General features: G+C 44.7%; 2 protein-coding genes across 3 annotated transcripts in view; one reads left to right on the top strand and one right to left on the bottom strand.

Moving 5' to 3' along the window:
- Positions 1-1,438: 1,438 nt before the first annotated feature.
- fam169b (family with sequence similarity 169 member B) lies at positions 1,439-4,752 on the top strand. Its single transcript, XM_087796623.1, is given in 7 exon segments — positions 1,439-1,468; positions 1,470-1,586; positions 1,698-1,794; positions 1,862-2,104; positions 3,615-3,800; positions 3,864-4,049; positions 4,115-4,752. Coding segments are annotated over 6 exon segments (804 nt in total). The 3' UTR covers positions 3,995-4,049; positions 4,115-4,752.
- A 139-nt stretch (positions 4,753-4,891) lies between these two features.
- bcar1 (BCAR1 scaffold protein, Cas family member) overlaps positions 4,892-26,483 on the bottom strand; it is a 46,578-nt gene continuing 24,986 nt past the window's right edge. For both annotated transcript variants that reach the window (XM_087796620.1, XM_087796619.1), the window contains exons 2-8: positions 15,715-16,425; positions 9,610-9,759; positions 8,095-8,190; positions 7,676-8,020; positions 6,734-7,606; positions 5,969-6,055; positions 4,892-5,898 (exon numbers count right to left, since the gene is read on the bottom strand). In XM_087796620.1, the coding sequence (XP_087652746.1) occupies positions 5,338-5,898; positions 5,969-6,055; positions 6,734-7,606; positions 7,676-8,020; positions 8,095-8,190; positions 9,610-9,759; positions 15,715-16,425 (2,823 nt within the window). In that variant the 3' untranslated portion in view covers positions 4,892-5,337. The remainder of the gene's footprint in view (positions 5,899-5,968; positions 6,056-6,733; positions 7,607-7,675; positions 8,021-8,094; positions 8,191-9,609; positions 9,760-15,714; positions 16,426-26,483) is intronic.

The following is a 26,483-nucleotide window of genomic DNA, read 5'->3' as shown; positions in this document are numbered from 1 at the left end:
CAGGAACAACTTTAAAAAATATATTTTTGTTTGATATATATTCATATATTGTTAATGAACACACCGTTTTTTCTACACAAGTGTGTTTGTATTTCTACTTTGGCTGTTTAGGGTTCAGATCACATCCTCACTTGACACCAAGCAAAGACACTATGTAAACATATTGAGAACTTCGAATAGAGAGGACAAATAGAGTCATAAATTAAAACTCTGGCAGAAGTGTGGTTCACCTGACAGCAGGTGGCGCTGCAGCATCACAGTGTATCCAGGAAGTCTGAGGTGGAGTCTATAGGTTCTTCTGGTGTCAAGTGAGTGAACAGATTTATCTTAAAAACATCTTTAATACAGTCATATGTTCATATTTCATGCGAGAACAGCGACCAGGGTTAGCTTTGTTTGCTAGCTAAGTTAGAAGGTCAAAGTTCACTTCGTTCTGTAAGCGCCAGCTGACGTCATATACCTGCGTCTACTCGTAATCTCTAAAACTACTACTTTTTAAAGTTTTAAAAAGATTGCAAGTTTAAAAAAAAAAGCTTATTATTAATATATAAGTACTTATATAATTATACTAGAATGTAAAAAGTTGATATTACTTTACTTTCTTTTTCTGTCGGTTTGTTGTTGTAAACGTTTTTTTTGGTGAGAGTATTTATATTTTGTTTTTGTTTTTATGTTATAATCTTTTGTTAACCTGCTATTTTGTTCAGATGTGTTTGTTTATTAGTATCATATTATTCTGTATAGGACCTATGTACAGTATGTTCGTCTTGTTTTAATTATTTATGAATATTTTTTCTTTAAACTAAGTTAGCTTTTAAAATCTTTAGTAATGCTGCAATCCATATATCTAAATAAAATAAACATCATAGTGCCAGTATGTGATTGAAATGTAATTTGTGAGTGACAGGTGTGGATGATGAGAAGTTCTGCTCGTCCTAAAGAGAAATAAAATGAGAAAGTTGCTTAAGAAACATTGTTGGACTCTGGACGGATATCGTAATATTGAATAATCGAATTCAATAATATCTATATTTAAACGTTTATTTATTTAAATGTAATCATTAATGTATTTAATGGTTGAATTTAAAATATATATTTCCCAAGATAATTCCAAACTGTAATTCCTACAATTCAAAGAAACAAATTCTAAATTTAACATGTTTATTTTATTTGTAGCATTTTAAATGTTGTCTAAATAAATTCTTCTACGACGTCACATGATCGTCTGTGTGTCGCATGATTGGCTGAAAGTTCGATCAATCAGTTCTGCACTTTTTTGGTATAATCTCTAATATAGCATCATTTTTATTTTGAATTTTAAAGAACTAGAATTTTTATTTTTAATTATTGGAATAAAAATATAAAACTCTATCTGTATGGGTATGTATTAAATGATCGAAAATCAACCTTTCAATATAGAAATTAAATTATTTAACGTATGAATTTAACGTGTTTCTGTCGTTCCAGACATGTTTCCCGTCGACCTCCCGGACGTGGATGAAACTGTCCTGGTATCTGACTGTGATGCGTGCCTGTCCTCCCTGGAGTCTGGACCTCATACGTGGTTTGAGTCGCACACACTGAAGGCGAGAAAACACGCACACACGCACACGCACACACGCACACGCACACGCACACGCACACACACACTGTCATGTGTCACGAGTCATCAAATGTGAGTCTTTGGCTTCCTTCAGGTTTTAATCCAAGAAAGTAACATCAGACGGTTCTTGATGTTCGAAGACCCCGAGTGTCCACTTCTGACCCTGCACTCGCCCGAACAGCCTGATGAAGGTGTGACACACCTGCCTCACCTGGTGCTCACACACTCACACCTTCTCTCGTTCTCACCCTGCTGCAGTGGTCGCCGTGTACCTGTGCGGTCGCTGGTGGAGCGTGGACCAGGTGCTGGAGACCACGGACAAGTGTCGCAGCGGACTGTTGCAGGTGCGGTCGCTGATGGAGCGGGTGCTGGTCTTCCTGCTGGCTCAGGTCCTGACTGAAGGGCAGGAGAAGATGTTCAGTCCTCACCTGCGGACCGAGAGCTGCAGGCTGCTGTGGGAGGAGGGGGAGGCGGTGGGATTCTACTCTGTCAAGCACAAAGGTACTGGATCGATGGTTGTACTCTCAACTGTTAAAAGAACTACTTTGGAGGTCAGAAAAAAACTGACGTTAAAAGTAATTTCAAACCGTTTCTGACAGCAGGAAAATTGCTTTCCAAGTATACATGATTAGGTGTGTATTGTCAAGAATCTGGCGATTCCATATATTGTAATACTGTAGTAACAAGTATATATGTGTAGTATTGTGGAGTACTTGACTCTGGTGTTGTGATAGTGTAGTAACAAGTATATATGTGTAGTATTGTGGAGTACTTGACTCTGGTGGTGTTGTGATAGTGTAATAACAAGTATATATGTGTAGTATTGTCGAGTACTTGACTCTGGTGTTGTGATACTGTAGTAACAAGTATATATGTGTAGTATTGTCCAGTACTTGACTCTGGTGTTGTGATAGTGTAGTAACAAGTATATATGTGTAGTATTGCCGAGTACTTGATTCTGGTGTTGTGATAGTGTAGTAACAAGTATATATGTGTAGTATTGTCCAGTACTTGACTCTGGTGTTGTGATAGTGTAGTAACAAGTATATATGTGTAGTATTGTCCAGTACTTAACTCTGGTGTTGTGATAGTGTAGTAACAAGTATATATGTGTAGTATTGTCCAGTACTTGACTCTGGTGTTGTGATAGTGTAGTAACAAGTATATATGTGTAGTATTGTCCAGTACTTAACTCTGGTGTTGTGATACTGTAGTAACAAGTATATATGTGTAGTATTGTCCAGTACTTGACTCTGGTGTTGTAGTATTTACAGACCACATGACTCTTGACGAAGTCGTAACTGATTTCATTTGTTTTCAAAGCAAAATATGTCCAAACATCAACTTTAAAAACTGCTGGAGTCACTGTATCCTCTCGTCCTCAGTCATCGCTGGGATTTCATTGTTCCTTTAGCTGTGGAGGACATAATGTCTGTTGCCATCTAGCGGCTGGAAGTTTAATTGAAACGCAAAATGAACAAACTTTGTGAATATTTTCATGTTAATTAGAAATAAAAAAAGAGTTGTTTTTTATTTTAAAACATGCTTTTTTGAACAAAAGAACTGAAAAAACAAGATATACTGTATGCAATATATATATATATATGTATTAGTGTATTTATATTTTTTCACACCCTTATGCATGATGAGGGTAAAAATCCATTAGCTGTAGTGATGAGTTCACTGAGAGGGAGTGAGTTCAAGGACTAGTTCAGTGTTTCACATGTTTGTGTAAAACCATCATCAATAAATGAGTTTAGTTTCAGTTCAGGAATGTTTCAAGTTCTACCACAGCAGCTACACACACTGACTCTGACTCGACAACAAGTCCATCATCAAAGTTCCTTATTGTCAATATGTTAATAGATCAACGTCATCATCTTGATTATTATGGTCTGTTAAGACTTCTTCATCTTATAATCATTCACTGTCTCTGTTTTTCCATTGGAACTCCAATTATTAAAAGGCTGTCCAGGGTGTCCCTAAATAATCTACAGATCATATGTTCCAGGAAGTCTGTGTGACGGCTGGAGCAGCAGCTGCTACCTACTTCCTGTCCTCGACACCGTCCTGGTGCGGCGGCGCTGGAGGAGACGAGGCTTCGGCCTCCTCATGCTGCAGGACTTCTGCGCCTCCTTCAGCAGCGAGGAGGAGCAGCTCGGACTCAGCGCGCCGCTGTCTCCCGCCATGGCGGCAGGTAGGGGGCGCTCTCAGGTGTCCGTTTACGCTCAGGCATGGACTCTCACCTCCTGGCGTCAAGTGTGCAGATGTTTCCTGGATCAACGGCCGCCGCTGAGGGAGCGACTGTGGGAGGTGGAGGCCCCGGGCGGGTGGGGTCAGCGACGCAACATCTGGCTCAACATCCAGCTGCGGCGCTACTCGTCAAGTTGACCCGAGAAGCTCGGACTCTCTGCACCTTCAGGGACTCACCAGGAGGCACGAAACTGTGAGTCTGGACACGAGCAGAGGCAGAAAAACAAGCGGAATTTGATCGTTTTAACAACTTTACAGATGCACCTTGTCGAGAGGGCGCCACCTGCAGTTCAGAGACACTTAAGACGGACTCAAACAAACTCTTGATGAATCCAAATTAGAACATTAATATCATTATGTGGTCATTTTAATCGTTTAAAAACTCCATCAAGAGACTTTTATTTGACTTTTCCTTGATTTTCTGGAACTGTGTTGTTCTCTGTGTTGTCTTGATCTTTTAAGTATATATTTTATTGAATATTGTTTTGATTGTTTAAGTGCTTTGTGACCCTGGCCTCCTCACTTACTTACTTACTCTTTTACCGTCAAGATGAAACCACTTTGGTCTAATTATGACAATAAATTCATAATTACTTCTCAAATAAAGGTAATTTGTTAATACGTTTTAGTCATAATTTTGTGGTTTTACCTCAGAAATTATTAATATTTTTGTGCAGAATAGTATTTATTTTATAATATATACAAACATTCATTATATTTGTAAAACAATTAAATACATGTTTGTTATATTCAAAAATAAATATCCGTTTGATATTTGACTTCATGGGACCTTTTTTTTAACTATTGAATCACGTTTTGTTTTCGTCAAACAGAAAACTATGAGCTGAAACTAATTCAAGCCTAAAGAAATACATTTGCAAGTTTGCTACCCTCTAGTGGTTTGTATGCGTCAATACAACTTTTAAAAGTTCACAAATATAGACAGAAACTTCCCTTCGCGTCATTAGAGTCACGGGAGGTTTGACCTGCAGTTGGTGTCGAGGGTGGGGTCAAGGGTCAAGATAAGAGACTGGAGAAGATGAAAAGCAACTTTAATTCACCGGCGTTGCACCTGATCACACTCCTGCAGTCAAACATGCCTCTTACAAAAGTGTTCAGTTTTTAGGAAAGTGTGCCTTTTTGTCAGGGTGAGTCGGAGGAGGCGGGACGCACGACGACAAACACGACAGTGAGAGTGACCCGCATCAGTCCGGCGGCGACGCAAATGTTTGCTTTAAAAAAAAAACAAAAAAACAACTCATTTATATAGTGGAAGTTTCTCTCGGCTAAATACTCAATATTTACAGATTATTTTTACAACAGCGGCCCAGCCCACGTCACGAACGCTCCTCTAAGGGGGGGATGTGGGGGGAGGGGGGGGGGGGGGTGGTCCCAGTGGAAGGTGAGGTAGGGTCTCAGCAGAGCAAGACGTCCGCCCGGACCTCCAGGATCCGGGTTCTGCCAGTCCGAGCGCAGTACCTCTACATGACCAGCAGTTGTCCCAACACCATCCTGAAATGCTGCGTGCAGCCCGCCAGCTCGCGCACGCGCTCCGTCATGTCCCGGGCGGCGCCCGTCGACGGGTACTGCAGCGCCGCCGTCTTTGTGCTGATGACGATGTCCTTGAGTTTTTCGCAGAGCGTGTTGCTGCTCTGGGCCACGCACGCCCGCACCTCGGGCGACCTGGCCTGGCGCGACAGCGTGTCGCCGATGAACACCAGCTTGTGGGCGCTGAGGATGACGAACTTGCTGTGCGCCACGAAGATCTTCGGCGGCTGGTTGGAGTTGACGGCGGTGAAGAAGGCGTCGATGGCGTTGGTCACGGTGGTGACGTTCTGCTCGCACTGCTCCTGGTAGAAGAGCAGCAGCTGCCGGTCGCCGTGGCAGAGTTTGGAGGACGGCGGGCAGGAGGACGAGGAAGAGGAGGAGGACGGGCCTCCGTTCTGATTGGCCAGCGGGTGGTTGGGGGGCGGGGCCCAGCCGCTCATGTCGTTGTTGATGGGTCGACTCACCTCCTGCTCCAGGCGCTCGAACTGTTTGATCTGGAGGAGAGCGAGAGGTCAGAGGTCAGCGGCTGGTCATGAGAACCGTGACATTATGACGACTACACACCTGCTGCTGCTCCAGCTGAGTCTTGTGTCTGGTGATGTTTCCTTTCTCCAGCAGTTGTTTTTGGTTCTTCTCAAACTCCTCCTTCCCCTGCAGACACACATGACCGTCAGTGATGCACAAGTTGTTTTCCTACTGGTTTAATTTAACTCTATTCATCTTCCATGTTGACAAATTGTGCGTCGGTTATGGTGTGTGTGTGTGAGACTGTTACTGTGTCTCAAATCGCATACTTGCGTACTCAAAGTTAGTATTTTTTTTGCGTAAGTGCGTCTCAATTCTTAGTATGTAAATGCAGTGCTCCATACACACTAATTGTCACTAAAACGCCCACAAAACTGAATATGGTTCGATGACACTATCTACCCTAAACGGCCGCCATCTTAGTGACGTTGTAAACGGAAGTTACGTCATATATAAATGCATATATATGCATATATATATACGCATATACAGTATATGCATATATATATACGCATATATATCCATATATATTCATATACTTACAGGTGCATTTTCAGCAGCAGTAGAAGGATGACACGTCTTCGCTGCTGATAACAGCTTAAATATCTTGCTAATATTTCGATTTTAGTAGTAGAAGAAGAAGCTGTCGCATCATTTCCTGTTAGTGTGTAGCAGCAGTGTTTGATTTGAAACATACTACCTGTTGATTTTGCGTAGTAGTTAGTACGTACACTATCCTGATGCATACTAACTTCTAGTATACTAAGAGAAGTATGTGATTTGAGACACAGCATGTGTGTGTACCTGTAGATGGACGTAGTCGTAGTCCTCCATCCATCCTTCCTCTGTGGTCTCGTACGACCGCTCCACACCTTCCTCTTCCTCTGCAGCCGTGAACTTTGGCGGGGAGGGGAGGGGTCGAGACTGGATGCTTCCCCGCTCTCCTCCCTGGTAGCTTCCACTTCCCGATCCGGTCATGTGACCGCCGCCCAGCTCTCCGGGGATGGGAGGCAGAGGCAGCTGCTGCTGCTGCCAGTTGCTGCGTTTGAACAGCAGCGAGGCGTTGCCGTGCAGGAACGACGCCAGCTGCTTGGCGTCGTCCGGGATTCCCCTGGCGGTCATGATCAGCCGGTCCAGGGCGTCTCCACCCACGGGGGGCGCCGTGAGCTGGACGTGGGACCAGGCGATGGCGTCCAGGCCCTGGCTGTGCTGGATCAAGTTCTGGAACACATCCTCCATCTTCCCTACCTGCCGGCCAAGCTTGGCCTGCAGCGTTCGGTCCGTGGCTTGTGCCGCGTTGGCCACGGCGCCGCGGGCGAACTCGAGAAAGTCCCGGACCGTGGCTCTGACGCGGTCCGCGGCCTGGTGGAGGGCGAGCAGGTTCCCCTCCAGGTGGGGCGGGCTCCGCCAGTTACCAGTGATGAACGACATCATGAGGGAGACGCTGGACTCGACGGCCTGCTGTAGCCGAGACAGCCGCTCCATCGCCTGCTCCAGGTCCAGGATCAGGGGCTTCCCGGCAATGGGGTCCGGGAACGTGGACGAGGTGTCTCGCACTGGTACCAGGTCCAGAGAAGAAGCTGAGTGGTTGCTGCGAACGCTGCCGGTGCTCGAGGCCGACAGGCGCTTGAAGGACAAGGAGAGGTCATCCCCGGAGGTCTGAGGGTCGCGCACCACCTGAGGGCAAAGAGACGAGGTCAGGGGACTGGTTTCGTTGGCGGCACCAGAAGAGGGAAGACGCTTCACCTGTGGTGGGATGTCGTAGACGTACTGCTCACCCCCCCTCTCCTCCCTGTCCCGGGGGAAGTCGTAGACCTGAGCGGAGTGACCGGACCTTAGGCTGGCCGGGATGTCGTAGATCTCCTGACCCGTCTGGTTGACCCGGTGGCGTTTGTCGGTCAGCATGGGGGGCGGGATGTCGTAGACGTCTTCGGGGATGGGGGGCTCGTTGTCGTCCTCGTCTCGCTGGTACTTCCCGGGGGGGAGCGGCGGCTGAGACTTGAGCTTGGCGAAGTGCGGCGGGACGTCGTAGGTCTCCTCTCTGAGCGGCTCCGACACGTCCTTGCTGACCGACGGGGGGAAGTCGTAGACCTGCGGAGAGTCGACCCGGTCATATGGCAGGTCCGACTCTGAACCGTGACCTCAGCAGAACGCCCCAAACTCACCATCTGCTGAGCACTCTTGATGGAGCTGGCCGGGGTGTCATATATGTCTTGTCCACTAGAGGGCCCCTTCATCACCATGGGCGGCGTGTCGTACACCTGAGGAACGACAAAGAAATATTTCTCACTCGTCCTCTTTCCTTCCATCCTCCTTTTAAATCGAGTCATTATCCTCTTCTCTTTCATTGCTCAGGTTTTTCTCTTTTAAACCCAGATTACTTTTCCTCTCACTCCTCCCCCATCTTCTCCCGCCTGCTCTCACCTCCTCATCTCTTCTTCCAGTTCTTTTGCTGCTCTTGTGTTTGACCTTTCTCTTTCCACGCGTCAGCATCAAGTCTTTTACTTTTGTCCCTGTGCAAGAGAGTGTGTGTGTGTGTCCGTGCGTGTGTGTGTGTGTGTGTGTGCGTGTGTGTGTGTGCGTGTCCGTGCGTGTGTCCGTGTGTGTGTGTGTGTGCGTGTGTGTCCGTGCGTGCGTGTGCGCTTGTTAAGCAGAAAACACTGGCCTGTGCGGAATAAAGCCAGAGTGTGTGTGTGTGTGTGTGTGTGAAACACAAATCCTAGAGACACATACACACTTTGACCTTAAAGGAATTTGATGTGCTGTATAGTGTGTGTTCCTTGATTATGACAGGTTGTGTACATGTTTATTGAAACTCAAATGAAGCCTCAACTGTCGACTGATTCACGTGTCTGTGAGAAAATATCGATCCAATGATATAATCGCTTGTTTATTTTTACGATACTGTATCAATATTTAGAAGCACATTTGTTTTTCCTTAAAATAATTGTACTTACAATCATAGTTCATTTATGTTTATATCTCAGTGTGTTTATAAAATAAAATAATTTTGAATTTTTAAATATTTACCGCATTCATTTATTTTTGTTTTGCAATTAAACATCTGGTCACTAGATGGCAGCAGTCATTACAGCCTCTGCAGCTAAAGGAAAAATGAAATCCCGGTGATGACTGAGGACGAGAGGATACAGTGACTCGAGCAGATTTTAAAGCTGATGTTTGGACATATTTTGGTTTCAAAACAAAACAAATGAAAGCAGTTACAACTGAGGACGAGAGGATACAGTGACTCCAGCAGATTTTAAAGCTGATGTTTGGACATATTTTGGTTTCAAAACAAAACAAATGAAAGCAGTTACGACTGAGGACGAGAGGATACAGTGACTCCAGCAGCTTTTAAAGCTGATGTTTGGACATATTTTGGTTTCAAAACAAAACAAATGAAAGCAGTTACGACTGAGGACGAGAGGATACAGTGACTCCAGCAGCTTTTAAAGCTGATGTTTGGACATATTTTGGTTTCAAAAGAAAACAAATGAAAGCAGTTACGACTGAGGACGAGAGGATACAGTGACTCCAGCAGCTTTTAAAGCTGATGTTTGGACATATTTTGGTTTCAAAACAAATGAAAGCAGTTACGACTTCGTCAAGAGTCATGTGGTCTGTATCGCCTGATTCTCGCCCAGTCACACCCTAATCTACAGTCAAGGTCATCTCACCTGGGTGTTAAACTGCTGGCGTGCCGGGGGAACATCGTAGATGTCCTGCTGTGATGGCGGCAGATGTCGAGGAGGGACGTCGTACTCGTCCTGATCCGACTTGACGGTGTCGTACACGTACACCTGACCCACCCGGGTCGGAACCACCACCTGCGGAGGCGCAAACCGGTCGTTTATTTAAAAAAAACAAAAGCACCTGAACTAGTTTTCAGTCTGATGAGCCCAGACAGAAGCTCCGACCCGTTGAGCAAACACAGAGCAGGAGTCGCCCGTGGGAACATTTTCTGTCCTATTGTTGCCTGTTTGAACGGAGCGTTATTATGGGCCGAGAGCAGAGTCAACTCGCGGGCCTGGGAAACAACAACACACCAGCAACTCTGACCCAAACCTTCAACTGTGACTCTTGGGATCAGAACATCATCAACAACATATGAGGTTAAGATTCAAAACGCGTCTCGGTCACGACCCGGCCAGACTCGGAGTAGAACCCGAGACCGTTGACGCAGGACAAGTGTTCGGAGTTACATCGGTACGAGGCGCGAACGTCGCCGTCTGATGATGCGAGCGTTGATCGACTCTGGGACACGCCCACATGATGACATCACCAGAGCGAACACACACACACACACACACACACACACACACACACACACACACACACACACACACACACACACACACACACACACACACACACACACACACACACACACACACACACACACACACACACACACACACACACAATGCCGTGTCTCAGGTGGTCCACCATTGATCACGTCTTTGATCTCGGGATTAAAAGCCCGGCAGCCATTTACTATTACTTGACCCCCGATACACACACTCGTGCACAGACACACACACACTCGTGCACACAGACACACACACACACACCTCTTCAGTATGTGCGCGTATCTTTGCTCACAGGAGATGCAGAAATGTAATCAATAATACAAGTTATCAATCAAGCGTGACCAGCGGTGTGTGTGTGTGTGTGTGTGTGTGTGTGTGTGTGTGTGTGTGTGTGTGTGTGTGTGTGTGTGTGTGTGTGTGTGTGTGTGTGTGTGTGTGTGTGTGTGTGTGTCCGTCCTGGTGGGGGGTTGACGGGCGGGAGGCACATCTGGCACTTAGCCGAGTGAGTCGTCAATCCTGTTGAGAGCTTTTTTGACAATGAAGGAAAGTGTGTTTACATCCGTGTGTGTGTTTTAATGTGTAGATTGTGTCATCGTTGATTCATCTTCACTCGCAGGATAACACCACGTCGATATTCATTTTCTGAAATTATTCACACCTGTGAGGAAAAAGTAATTGATCGAAGGTCAATAATTGTAGTATTTTAATATATAACTATAGTGTGTGGGTCGAGGGTCAATAGGTGAGAACACGCAAGTTTCACTTCTCAGCGGTTATTCATTGTGTGTGTGTGTGTGTGTGTGTGTGTGTGTTGCAAGAAGAGTCAGGTACGGTTAATAATAATAATAATAATAATAATTACACGTGCGTTATATTGTCGCACTCTTTCTGTTCTTTCACACGGAGAAAACTAGATTCTGGAAGCAGGTCTGGTGACATTTTGAAAACCTCATGATGAAATCTGTTCTCGATGAAAGACATCGTTCTTTGAATATCGCTGCAGTTCTTCTGCACGGGTGTGTGCCGGGTCAGGAACTGGGTCCAGTAAAAGTGTGCAGCATCTAAGTGACCACCGGAGCCGCACGAGAGGAAAAATAGACTTTTCTAACCCTGGAGAAGCCGAAACTGCATCTTTTACTGCCCAGATGTGGAGCTGAAGTAAATATAGAGCCACGGATTACACACACACACACAAACACACACACACACACACACACATACACACACAAACACACACACACACAAACTTGTGGGCAGTTCAATGCAAACATCTCAAATCCCAACAATTTAATGTTTTGAAACCTTCGCCATGACAACAAAACAACCAACAGAAATGGACCCGGCCACCAGGAAGTGACATCATCGTCAATAAAGAACTATTTCTCCGATCCTTAAAACTCTTCACTGGCTTCCAGTTTCTTTCAGGATCAACTTTAAAATTCTGGTTCTTACTTTCAGATCTATTCATGGTCAGACCTTCCATCAGTGATCTGATCCAGACTTACACCCCAGCTCGGGCTCTGAGGTCTGTGGATCAGAATCTACTGATGGTTCCTGAACTTCAGGACCAGAGGAGAGAAATCCTTCCAGGCTCTCTCTTTGCTCTTGATGGATCTACTGACTCCTTTAAGAAACATCTTAAGACGTTTCTATTTGTTCAGGCTTTTCCTTGATTTTCTGGAACTCCTGTTGTGTTATCAGTATTATCTTGATCTTTAAAGTTTATATTTTGAGTATTCTTTTGATTGTTTAAGCGCTTTGTGACCCTGGTCTGGAAAAACGCTATACAAATACAAATGACTTACTTACTTATATTCTAGCGAATATCGCACTTGTGTCGCTGAGGTTAGAACAAATTAATAAAATATAATTTTGTATTCGACCCAACAATTCCATCAGTGCTCGTTGTCAGTTAACGTGATGAAACAACATGTCAATTTCAACTCTAGATCTGAAGGTCCGGTTCTGCCGTGTCACCTCTGGACGACCAGAAGTGAGTCAGTGTGTGTGTGTGTGTGTGTGTGTGTGTGTGTGTGTGTGTGTGTGTGTGTGTGTGTGTGTGTGTGTGTGTGTGTGTGTGTGTGTGTGTGTGTGTGGTTGTGACGCGGGTGAGTCAGGATCCCAGGACGACACCGGACAAAGAGCGAGTCAGTCCAAAGACACGACAACTATGTCGGGGCCGGTGCCAGCACACACACGTCTGCTGGCTCCGCGGGGCCGCCGGGGGTCTTAACAGATCAGTGCGGGGGAGAGGGAGGGGCTGAGCAGAGACCCCCGGTCCACACTGTGTTTCAGTTTGACAGCACATGGCAGTGTGTGTGTGTGTGTGTGTGTGTGCATACTCAGACTAACTGTCTGCTGGCAGATGGACACGTCCACCTCTGGACTGAAGCAGCACAGATGCAGTCGCCAGATTTAAAACGATACTGTGTTTGTATTTCAGCAGTTTACACCGAAATCTTCACATGCACACACATGCACACACATGCACACACATGCACACACATGCACACACACACAAAAATATGTAGAAAAATATACGTCATTTATTCATCATTATCTTGGGTAGGTTTGAAATAGACAATTATTTCAACAGTGAAATAGAATGATACTAAAAAAACTAAAGATAAATACAAATAATATTTATTTAAATATATTTGCTATAAAACATGAACAGAACCTACATGAGGAGAATTTAAAAAGTTACTTCTGGTCTGCTTGAAATCTTGAAATTATGAGATAAATTAAATGTCGGAGAAAAAAAAAATTCAGTGACAAAGAAGGCGTATGTTTGTAAAAAACAACTCAAAATCATCAGAAGCTGGACCAGAACCAAAACACTCGCACAAACGCACACTTGTGTCGGAGGATCAGCGTGTGATCCGCAGCAGCAGCCTCGGACTTAGAATCTATTAACTGGGTCAATACCGAGACACGCGGCCCGTGATTGAAGCTCTTCAGCTGTTTTCTTGGTGTGTGTGTGTTAAGTGCTGGCGTGCGCGGCGACACGTGGCCGCTGACACGCCCTCCCGGGACATCAATGGGTTTCGGTGACAGCTGGGTCGGTCGGTACCGAGAGCGACGACTCTTGATTAAAGTCCTGCCGATGACTCTCGCCTGGCTCGACTCCACCGCCTCACGACCGCGGCGGCTCCTCTGCCAACACATGTCCTCCACGGTCACTAGTTAGTAACCAGTTAACCACCTCTGCACACTCACCAGCTCCACCTCTGCATCACTCGTTTAGTAGCCTTCAAACAAGTCGGTGCAGAAACATTAGCTAGAATCTGATCCGACTCTTAGAGGCTTCAGCAATGTGTGGATTTAATATCACACATGCTTCACAAGTGAAACTGACAGCGATGGTACTTGATGCAACTTTCACGAGAAATAATCATGATAGCACAGATGTTAGTCAAGTATCATGTCATCAATATCTGCTCGTCTGTCACCTCCGTCTTGTGTTGAAGCCTCGACGTCGTTCAACTTGTTGAAATGTATCTAAACCAGAATAAAAAGGGAAACTAAAACAATCTGTAACTCTGGTGCCGGAACCTCCGGTCACTCTGCTACAGTCAAGTCAATTAGAGGGGAAGCGTGCTCCGCTGTCTACCTGAACCCTGTGTCGGAGACAGTTGTTGCTTGAAGTCAAAGCTTCTCATGCTCTAGTCCAGCTCACCATGTTAAAGGGCACCTCATGTGAAAACCCAACTCTCCTGATTCCCATGTTGTAAATGTTGAAGTCGTCCTCTTCAAAATGCAGTAGTTCATTTATCATGAAGTTGCTCCGTTTTGAACTTATTACTTAATAAAGTTCTTTCCCGTTTGAAATCTCACCAAACGACATTACGGTTTAAATTAAACATTCTGACATCACTATGGTGCAGGTGTCCTCCCCTAGAAGCTTAAATCAGTTAAGTACCTACAAGTTAAACAAAATAAATATTTATGTAAACATGGTGAGAGTTACTTCTGCCTTTAGGTGTTTTTGTAACTTGTACATTAAGCACTAAAACTTATTTTTATTATTTGTTTTTAATGTATAAAACGGGAGTTTCAGGGGTGATTGTGAAGTTTACGTGAGTCCTTGAATGCAACTCGTGTTTTGGTGACCAATCAGAGCAGAGTGGGCGTGGTTGCTTAGACGAGACTTCTTCTCCAGCCAAAACGGCGTATTTTTAAGTGGGCGGGGCTTAAGCGCATTTTCTAATGTAAATATCTTTAGTAAATGAGAGTTTTGTGCAAAAACAAACATACTGATGAGTATAATAGAGGTCCTAGAACTATTTAAGACACACTTAAATCAGCACATTAGGTGCCCTTTAAGACTAACGTGTGAGAAACGTGTAATGTAAATTATAATCACAAATCACACGTTTGATCTTTGATCACAGAAGGAACACAATCACCTGAAGTGTGTATTAATGTGTGACTGCACGGCCCTCAGGAGACATCTCGGGGTAAGTGACAACCACGTGGGTGGAACTTCTTGTTATCATCTTTTGACTTCAGCCTCCAAAAAAAAAAATCTATTTATTATGAGGCAGTTAGCGACGCACAAGCACACGGACGAGGTCGCTCACACACCTACACACACTCGTGTGCTGACTCACTCAACCACAAGATTAGAGCTGAATTATTAACCATCTTATCAACTGCTCTTGACCGACACACACACATTTGTCAAACCGACACACACACTTTGTCAATCATTTCCCTTCCTTGAAGACGCCGCGAAACGACACACCGACTTTGAACGACGCTCTTGACCTTCGGCCTCTGACGGGTCAACACAAACAAAAGAGTTAAAAACATCTGAAACATTTCAGCGTCTCGTCATGCGGGGACCGTGTCCTTCACCCAAAAATAACTCTAGTGAAGAATCTCTTGTTAGTCCTCATCGTCCTCGACGCTGTCAAACAGTCACCTGAATGCATCGCTAACAAGCTAGCACGGTGGGATCCTATTTTGAAAGCTAAACTATGGACAACAAGGCTTTTGGGAAACTGTTCGTTTTTGTTCCTGAGCGGAATTTTTTACCATCTTGACAAGTCTACAGTGCACAGGGAACGGGGGGGTCAACCTCCATCACACAAGGGGCCAAAATCTTTAAGCAATCTTAGTCGCTGGCCAAACATTATATACAGTATTTTCTGTCTTTAATAAGCAAAACCAAATTCCTATCAACATGAAGTTTACCGTTATTGGAAGTCTCTGTATTATTGTTGACATCCATAAACTCTTATCTTTATTACTGGAATTGTTAAGGGTCAACATGAACATTAATCTACTTTTATTTGGAGCAAACCTGTGGCGGGCCACATAAAGTAAATTGGTGGGCCCGGGGCCTTAATTTTGACAATTGTGTTAGACTGTGTTCTGACCTGAAAGGGTTTATACCACGAAACGCACAAGAAATTGGAAACTTCTTGCATCCCTTAGGATGACTTTGAGTTGGACCATCATCCTTACCTTGCCTTGGGGTTTGGTGGCCTCCCAGTTTCGTTTCTCCAGAGAAGGTGGCACCTGGTAGACATCCTGCCCGCCTCCAACGCCATGGTCCGGCACATGGCCGAGAGAAGGGGGAACCTGGTAGATGTCCTGAGCGCTCATCTGATACTGTCTCTGTGCTAAGGGTGGCGGCTGTGTGGAAGGTCCTGGGTAGGCCTTAGGAGGAGGTCCGATTGGACCAGAAGGAATCTGGTACACACTTTGAGGGCTAGGTTTAGGGGCGTGAGAGGGAGGGATCATGTATACGGAGTCAGGGTTAGACTGTGCAGGGGTAGGTTTGGAGTACGCAGAGTGCACTGACGTGTATTGAGATGAAGGGAGGGGCTTGTTGCTGTACCCTGAAGAGGATGTGGCACAAGATGTCGAAAGAGCAGGAGGAGGTTTGGCGTAGGCACTATGGGGGGGCAGGGGACTCATTGACTGTGATGTGGGGCAAGAAAAAGGTTCGGACAGAGAAGGCATGCCCGGTTGCTGCTTGCCGTCGTACATGCCCACCAGGAGTTTGAGGCGGTTGCCAGGGACGATACCTTGTCGTCCGTGGAGCGAGCAGAGCCACCAACCGTCGAGCCCCTGGGTGTCGCGCTCCAGCACCGTCATGATGTCCCCCTTGCGAAAGGACAACTCGTCCGGAGACTCGGCCACATTGTCGTACAACGCCTTGGCCAGCACGTTCTGCAAGAGAACACAAAAAAACATGTTAGCACTGAAGACTTTTTGGTAAACCTTGTGAGAACAAAAGAGAAGGAGAGTGTTAGGACCATGGTATCCACAGGCCTTTAGCTGCTCAGAGTCTTTTGAAGAAACAAAACTGCAGATCACTTAAATTAATGATCCAAAGCTTGCGACTAACCCGGCTGGACACAGTGGGGGGGCATCAATAAGTAAGCCCCGGGCACCACACCTGCACCTCCTAAAGGAGAAGTGGCCCCAGTAAAATTGCTTTCTCCAGACCAGCACAGATGGCTTGAGGTACAGGGGCATGGATGGTGAGTGACCAGCACAGGCAGGAACTTGAAGGTGACCCTGACAAAAAGGTTGATAACGAATGCTTCCGCACCGGACCAGACGACGTCAACTTGACGCCTCTGTTGTCAAAACCTTGTGTTTGTGGACATGTTTAAAGAAGATTAGCTTTTATCTCTCAAAGTCATCAGCCTTAACTTTGGGAATCCCTGAAAAGCTGATTAGAGTCGGACGCACACCTCAAGGCCACCTATAGTAAATCTTGGGTAAACAAACAAGTGAAAACTGCAGAACTTCGTCTGTTTAATCAACAAAGTTGTACAAAGACACCGAGGCAGGACACTGGTCTCCAGCTCTTCTCGTTCACTGGTGAATATTCATCAAGGGACCGAATGATCAACAATAGTCTCGTGGAAACACAATAAGACGAAGACTGCCAGGAAACCAAAGAAGGTCCCGTCAAGCTCTTTTTTGGAAATTTTTCATTCAATCCACATGGAGAACAAAACACACACCATCTGCATGCAAACACACACACCCCTCCTCCCCTGCCTTTGTAGGACTCTTTAAACCAATATTTGCTGTTCGCATCTGACCTCAAAGCGCCCTCCTGCTCCGACTCTGGCCATTATGGGCTGCGACAGATTCTACCGCCCACTCGCAGGCACATGACACACACCGTAGTGGCAGTTTTTTAAGGGTTTCCAGAGAGCCACAGGTGAGAAGATGTAATAGCACAACCAGTCATGCATCAGTTCTCATCAATAAATTATCGTTCATTCTTCAGAGCACCAGGAAACATGATTGAATTTTAAATAAAGATTGCAGCCATATCTGGACTTTAAACATTCTGAGATTAAGGATCCATGACTATTAGTCGAGCAGCACAGAAAATAGGGTTGACCAGACGTCCCCTTTTTCCTGAAATGTCATTTACCTGCGAGTCAAAATGATTCAGAATCTTTTTAGTTCTTCTCCGTATCAGAGAATATTACTGGGTGGATGAAGGAACGTCAACCAATAGGAAAGTTTCCAGCTGCAGAGTAACTGTGGTTGTGTGTTTGATTTGTCGGCAGTGAGAACCTGTTTCTTGTCTAGTGTCACTATTATTTTTTTTATTCAAGGAACAGTTAAAAAAAAACCTTTTTCAGCTGCAACAACTGCACTCAATAAGATTTATTCTTTTGTTAAGTTTAAATTCTCACCATGTTATATTGCTGTTCAAGGTAACTGAAGCACTATTTGTGTTGTTTGTTTGCATATATATTATCTCTTCGCCACAAATACACATAATAATTGATTTTTATGAATACAAATAAAGTTGCATTTTTTAAAAATATATATAATTTTTCCATATTCCCAAAGAACATTTGCTTTAATTTAGCTTAGACAAATCTTTTATCTGAATTCCTCTGTCGTAAGATCAATGGTCGACCAGCAGCAAACACAGTAAAGTGCTAAACAAAGAAGAGTTTATGGAGTTTGTCGAGTGAGACGTTCCATGCTCAAACAAATGGCGAGGTAGGAGGGAGGCGAGCGAAACATCCAGCCATGTCCCTTTCAAGGTCTTGAGAAACAGGAAGTACACCCTCTCTGACTCACACATTGTGGCAGTGAGCTGACCCGAGGTCAGTTCTCAAGATCCCTTTCGACTCAGCGTCCCGTCAACAAAAGGCTCCATCTGGACGTCGCACAGATTCATGTCACAGAAAACCACAACCGTCCGGCCAAATCACAGACGGCATCGCTCCGGAAATCTGCCAATTCACGTCCAGAGTTGTCAGCCGGAAAGCTGACCCGACAGAAGTCGGCGAGCAGAACTGCAACGCTCAAACTTTGTCAGACTCAAACGATTGTCCTGACGCTCTCCCCGTCTGCCGTTTTAAACCCGTGCGGGACGTGTCACTTTCATGAGTCAGCAGTTTTATCAAACCTGTGGGTGGACGGATGCGCCCTAAGGTCATGGGGTGGGACACGGCGTGGATCAAGTCCCAACTCGTGTCCAGGTGGATCTAACCTGCCTTAGCTTCAGTCAGCCCTTCCCTGGTCTACTCCTTCAAGGCCCCCGGTCAAGACTTGCCAACGAAAATCTCTTCAACCCACATCCGAGGACTTGCACCTTGCACTCTCTTTTGTCCCAAAATTCTTCTACCAGAAAAGAGTCCCTAGTTTGCCTCCTCGTACCTTGACGATACCGATTTTTAGTCTGGCGTGCACAGGTCCAAGTTCATATCCTCCGGCACTAGATGGTTCTCTCGGTCTCACACATGCATGAACGTTCAATTAGAGCAGATTTAAAGCCCCAGTGAAACCTAAGCATCGTTTACCAACTGGGACATGACGCCTTCCTTTCTTTTCTGCACCCTCAAAAGACGGCAGGACACTGTAAAAGTGTCTCTCAAAGCATGTCAACCTTTGTCGGACCAGACACGTCAATATCCTCCTGGTGCCCCACAAATTGAAATCCTCGTCGAGGCTCCCATCTCCAGAGATGGAGGTCGACTCGACAGCATGCGGTGGAAGCTCTCAACGCTCAGACGTCTCGTCACAATGGCCGTGAGAAAGTCATTAGCGAGACACTTGTTCGTCCACTTGGTAGCCGCCGTCTGGGGGGTGTCTGAGGAGAAATGAGGGCGCAGTAGGAGCTAATCACATTAAGCGGACTTGTCCGTATAAATCCAAGACAGCTAGTGGCAGCAACAATGTGTGGTTGCCGGGGCGACCGTCGACGGGACCCTCCGGTGACGCCAGAACCTCAATGTGGCTCACCAGGGAAGAGGTTAGTGGGCGACGGGGGGGCCGAGGGAAGAATTGAGAGGTTTATGGTTAATCAAGTTAGTGAACCTCTCACGAATAAAAGGTCTGAATCTCAAGAGTGTTGTTTCTGCTCCTGCTGATCCTGGACGTAAATCTTAGTCCTCTACACACTCGGGAGGTTCAGTGGGAGACGGAAACTTGCCCGTCAGCACATCATTTTGATGTCTAGTGTGACGGAGCGCTGACCGGTCTGATGCTAAAGCGTGACTCTCCCAACATGTCGAGAGAAATGATGCTGTCTCTCAATCACCCCCGATCACACGTGGACGCTGGAAAGACTGCACGTGGTTTGGATGTTTCATCAAATTCACCAACTGTTCTCGTGGTCGCAGGGGTCTAAGACCCTCAGACATCCTCTCTACACAGAGACTACCTCAACTGATTTAGTTACAACAGTTATTTGGATCTTTCTGTCACAGACCACAGAAGAAAATAGAAAGCCCTGGTCAAGGTTGTATTTTGTCCTTTAGCTCAGCTCTTTCCGCGTCATAATTATTAGGTTAGGTAGAACTTTATTGATAAATTGTTTGTTTTCCCAATTAGACACAGCAATACAGCAAGTATTCATAAAAGTAAAAATAAAAAATAAATAAAAATAAGAACAAGATTGTGCAGAACCTGAAGTTCTTGGTGTCTTAGGATTGTTATCGGTCGATTGTCATTCTGGTGTTGCTCGTTTCAGCTGAAGCTTCATCGGTTAAACTGTGCCTGTTCGATCGTTTAAAACAAAAACGAGTACTAATCCCTGCCCAAGAGGACCAGGAAAATTAAGCAGAGGACACAATTAGGTGCAGAGATTGTTTTTTTTTCTTCAGTCTGGTCACTGTCGGAACTGCGACTGTTGTGGTATTAGATCTAGTTTCAGGCTGGAAATTAAAGAAAGAGACTGAAAGAGTGTGCAGTTGTTCATTTGTGGTATCGAGTGATGCGGGTTGAACGGAGGTCCAAACTGCAGCGTAAGTAAAAGCTGACCTTGTACTTCCTGACCTATTCAATTCCCAGGAGGCGTAGAAAAGAGTGAAACACATGAACAGGAGCAAAAACCTCCTTAAGAGATGATGAGGAAGCTTTGTCTTTATACAACCTTGAACGTGCACTGTTGTTTAGGCGATAAATTCTGATCATTGATCGTCCTTCGAGATTTGTTATCATGACAGTCGGAGGTCAGAAAACAACTCCGCGTGGAAAACAACTACCGGCTACACACTAACATCACTCCTTAAATCAAAAAAAAAGTTGCGGCGGTAAATCTGCCGGACCAGGTAACTCAAGATGTTGGTGGTCCATCACGGAAGTCGCGTATTTACGTGCAGGGGACGAGGCGGGCTACATTTTAGGAGGTCTTGGCTGGAAAATCCATCAAGAGCAAACGGCACGAAGACAATCAGCACGAGGCGAGTCCGGCGAGGAGGAAATAATGCGAACAGCTGCTGGAGCGAGCTGGCTGCAGACAGTTTGCTCATCTGTGGGAGAGTGGCTAATGTCCTTTGTGTCCTGCCTCCCATTTGACCCCTGGGGTGGGAGGTGAGGGGGGGGCACACACTCTACCACAATAGGAGATTTGACTTTTACACAGCAGCCTCCTTTTCACCAAAATGCAGAGGCGAAAAGTTTACGGCACTTCCCTTCTTCTCCATGTGTTCCATTCCCTTCCATTCCCTGATTTCACCCATTCATCCGTCTGCTCCGTCCATCTGTCCCCAACATATAGAGGGACTTGAAACGAAACTGTAGATTCTACATTCCCACGCAGCTTTAAAATGTTCCCTCCGGTTACATTTAAAGACTATATATCGGTCGCACGGAGTTCTAAACACAATCTAAGACAAAATATACAAACAGTCAGAAGGTCATGTCTGTGGCTATCTTTAGCCTTAAGGATCTCACAATAGACACTTGGAAAAAAAATCAGCAACTATTACATCTTCATAGAATTTCCTTACATTGGCATCGACTATTTGATGCAAGAAGTTTCTTTCTTGGTTAAGAAAGAGTTGAGCCCAGAAAACAAGTCTCCTGGGGGCCTCCCTATCCAGGTGCACTGCCTGGTAGTGTTGTGACGTTCGAGAAAGATTAGTTCAAACGAACAACGAAAACAAGTGCAGTGAATGTGAACCTCGGGTCTGAATCATGACCTAGTAACGGATTGTTTGGCTGCGTTCAGGAAGTCGGAGAATTTGCAGTCAGGGCTCCATAAGCACTGAGTTAGTGATTCGGTGAACGAACAAACTGAACAAATCCTTTTAATGAACTGATTCTAGTGATTCAGTACAGTCAAAAGAACTGCCGATCCCATCACTACTGCTTGGAGGAAGCCCCAGTTGAAAGACTTTCAGTTGACTCCTGTACCCAGTAGAAGGAAGTCATTATGTATTCCTGTCAAGCTAAAGAAAACAGATGGATGGATGTTTAACAGTGGTGTAATGTCTGCTGAATCCGACATTACACCACTGGCAATCCCTTTGATAAACTGTTGACTTAAAGGTAGGATTATCCTGCCTGTGACGCCAATGTTCAAAACGTGCCCGAAATAATAAGCTTATGTACATTTAATAATTGATTTAAATCGGGGGAAAAAAAATCGAAATTAAAACTAAATAATTACTGAGGTGTTTAGGATCCTAACTAAAGACCGTTAGAATGAGTTATAGAAAGAGGAATATTCTTACATTTTTGTTATTTGAAAAGAGAATTATTTCTCAACTCGAATGTTTGTATTTCATTGTACGGTTGTGCATTATTATAAGTAAAACATCTTCAGCCAATCAGCGGCTTCGTCACATGTAGCGCGGGCACTTCCTGTTGGTGGCAAAGTCACATGATCGTCAGACCAGGAAATGAAAGAACGGAAAGTGATTATGTTGACGAAGATCGTCTTCTTGTCAATATAAATGTTTTATGTGGTAAAAAGTATCATGTAAACGTTCTGTTGATGTTTCTTTAACCCATGAAAAATATTTTAAAGAGACGTTCGCATATGCAGCATGTGACGTCATCACGTAGGAAGTGGGGGACGATATTGTCAAAGGGGGACTGAAATTGTACCAACACCGGCACAAACCTGAACTCTTCGTGGAGGTTGTCCGGAGCAAAACAAAAAAAGACGTACGACGAAGTTATGTCTTCATCGGATTAAACCAGCTGAATAAACAAGAGCATCCCCAAAACATTGTGCGGTCTGTTGCCCGTGGTTACCGTATCTGTACACGGGAGTTCTGGTGGTTTCACGCCGGCCCTGCTGGTATCCATTAGCAACATGTGAGCCGGGGATCTGGATAAACTATCATTCCGGCCGGGGTCGTTTTACCTCTCACACTCGATTAATGCCAAATTCGAAGCATCAATCAAAGGCTTTGAGTGTGTGTGGTGCTCACCGACCTGACCCAGGTGTGTGTGTGTGTAGTGATTTCACGCAAGTCTAAGCCTGTCTCCTACACCCACCCCTCTCCACACACACACACACACACACACACACACACTCCTACTACAACATTCCACAGCGTCCACATCCAAACATGCAACTCTCCTTCCACCCCGCATTCCGGAGGCGTCACAAGGCAAACACACACACATTTCATCGCCAAAAAAAAAATAAAAAATGAGAAAACAATGAAATCTCTGGAATCTTTTTGAGCTTCTCCATTCTTCTATTTTTACTTCCAGCCTCCATCTCTGCCTCGCTCAGACCCCCACACTCCTCTTCATCCTCCCCCACTCCTTCTTTTCTTGTCTCGGCACGTCAGGATGTTCTTGAGAAAAATTGTTGTGCACGTGGGGCAGTTTGTACGACAAGCAAGGGTAAAAATCCACTGAGGTGGAAAGAAGATCCTGCTGAATTATGCACCTTGAGGAGAGAGACTTCACCGGCAAAATGTCTTCAAGGAGTCGACAGAAGCAGGAAAAAAAAAAAAAATTCACGTGGCAAATCTCCAACATGGGATGTTTCACCTGGCGCGCCTCACTCGCAATTACTGTTACACCTGAAGGAGGCCAAGAACAGTTTAATACTCATGTAATCCAATGTCGCCCCACTGCAGATGACGTGAACTTGTCTGACCCTGTTATATGTTACCTGGACTACTCCTCTACCCTCAGTAAGTCAGTTAAGTCCAGGTGACTCCCTCACAAACTCATAGAAAATACCATACCCTTAATGATGGTACCCACACTCTTCCTATATCATTTTTATTTTTTATTTTATTTAATTCCATTTTTAAATCTCGTCTTAAAACACACTTTTATTCCCTGGCTTTTAACACAGCATGAGACTCTGAGCTGTTTTAAGTGCTTTTTACTTGTTTTTACCGTTGTGTGTTTTAACTATGCTTTCTTGTCACTGTACAGCACTTTGTAACGACTGTTGTTGTTCTTAAAGTGCTTTATAAATAAAGTTGAGTTGAGTTGAGTTAACCTCATTTCAAGTTACCCTCTACCTTAGAATGGCTTCACCAGGACATCAAACTCACCCAGCTTTCCTTACACACAAACTAAACGACTCCATTTGTTTTTGTGTGCCAACCCTTGCTTACCAGAAAACTCTGACAGATGAATGCTCTCTTCCAACCCTTTCTTTCCATGCTGACTCGTGGAATCTTTGATCGGCCGACCATGTCTTTCCAATACTGACCCGGATACAGGGCTGTGGTGTTTTGAAACATACTTAACACAAGTAGTGATTTGGTTAATTACCCCCCCACCCCCCTGAGTTGAACGTCAATGGCCGGGTAAGTTAATCCCAGGTTTGTGAGACAGTCTTTGTTAACGCATAAGACGATTGCACAACTTTTTGGTCAACCTTCTAGTCACATGACAACGTGAGCGTTAGTTAAGACGGCGATGATCTCGGCTGAAGAATGCCCGCCCGCCGGCTGCGACTACCAGCAGTAACAACGGGAGGAATTGTGTCGCCCCGAGGCACATGATTCACCTCGGTGGGGGCGTGGCCTCTTAGCGGCTTAACCTGTTCGCAGATGCCTGCAGATACAGTACAGGTGACTGCTTCGGTTCAGCAACAGGGGCAGAAACAATCTAATGCTTGGTTTCTCAAGCGTTTTCAGGTCTCTGCTCGTTCGCACAACTTTAACTGAGGTGATACTGAGGATTTGACAGGGTTACTACAGTTTAAGACACGTTTAATCCAATACTTTTTACTGCTTTCAACCAAGAAGAAACATACACTTACTTATGTCTCAATCTGAGTTTTGAAACTAACATAAAATCTTACTTATCATCACTGTTCAAAAGTTGATTGAAGACATTTTCAAGCCTTATTTCTGGATTAGTAAATGATGTGCCTTTTATTAATCATGAGCATCCGTGGGAATGCCTCCAAGCCAGCGCAACAAAGACCCTGCCCCTCTAAACAGAGCGTAGACCACAACAGAGGTGTTCCCAGAGGAGTCCACACCTGCCCGCACCTGTGGTTAAAGATCTTGCAAACCGGCACTAACCACAGGGAGACAAAAGCTCAGATGAAACATGTTGGTCCGCCCTCTGGCCCGAAGCACATGTCTCTCATTATGGTATGTTTAGCAAAAACACAATTTGGAGAAAGAAGTTGCTAACAACCAATCGCATATTTGTGCAAGACTCAGACTTTTAAGACGACTGCATTTGGTTTATTTTTAATTACCTTTATTGAAACATAATAACTCTTTCACAAGGGTGAACTGCCCAAGAAAGACACAAATCAAGTACAAAACAAACCCAGACATAAAAAGAGTGCAACTAGACAAATAAATATATTTTATATGATTCTGAAGTTCAGTTTAGTCACTTGAGAGAATATTAAAGTTGCTAGATTTCCTTCCCTTTTCTATTGTCAACTTTTCCACTGACAAAAACTCTCTGCTCTGCTACACAAAAGACGGACAGGGCGTGTTGTGAGTACCATCCAGGTATTTACAGTCCACAAGTCTGAGACCCGGGGCCCGGTGTGAGTGTGGCAACAAAGCCGGAGTGAAATGGCTTCACAATCACAGCGACATAAATCTGCGCACGCTGGTAAACTCTGACACTTTCATCACTCACATAAATCTGGGGAGAAGGCAGCAGCTGAGGTCGTGCTGTTGACTCCGTGATTCACCGCAGAGCAGAAAACATCCACTGATTCATCAGCGGAATGAACGCGAGGCCCCGGGAGAGCCAGCCGAGCGTCTGAGCTCCCAAAGTTAGTTTAGGCATTATGAGACATCAGCAATAAAAGATGTGGACGTAGTGATTCAGTGAGCGTTAACTTTTTGATCTGACCTACTTACAAAAACTTTTTTTTAAAAGGATGACGGTAGAAGAGCAGTGAGGATGTTGTCATACGACTGAAGCTAAAAACAAACACAAACAAGGCAACAAAGCTTGTTTAGCATGTAGCAATGAATTCAATAACATCAGAAATACAGTCAATATTTTTTTCAACACATTAACCTATAAAACAAACAAAACACATAATCTCCTTGGCAGATGAACGTTTCATTAAAAACATAAAATAAAAAACACAACAAAAATGTGTTTCCTGACCTAGGCTGAGTAGGTTCGTTCAGTAAAGTCACATTCTTCAAAGCATTAGCATCTTAGCTAGCAACCCTAAAAATAATGAAACTTTTTTCACTACAATCACATTCAAGTTGATTTACTCGAGTGATTCAGTCGTTTTCTGTGCTTTATCGAGTCGATTTTTATTTATTTTTATTGTGTGATGCTGGCTCCTAGCTATACAGGACAATAACAAAACCTTAAAAACAAACTAAATACATATTGAACTTCGCCCCATTATCAAAACATCCAATTAATTTAAGTTTTTCTACTGTTTAGACAAACACAATGATGTATATAAATAGAGTATAAATACTCTATTGTTTATATATTTTCAAAAAAGGGCCATCTTCATTTCTCCACGAAACAGGCATTCTATTTTAATGTGTACATTTTCTAAAAAAGGCCTTTATAAACGAACA

Source organism: Callionymus lyra, chromosome 8, assembly GCF_982586985.1.
Source record: "Callionymus lyra chromosome 8, fCalLyr1.hap1.1, whole genome shotgun sequence".
Classification (NCBI taxonomy): domain Eukaryota; kingdom Metazoa; phylum Chordata; class Actinopteri; order Syngnathiformes; family Callionymidae; genus Callionymus; species Callionymus lyra.
This window is presented reverse-complemented; position numbering and strand designations above follow the sequence as displayed.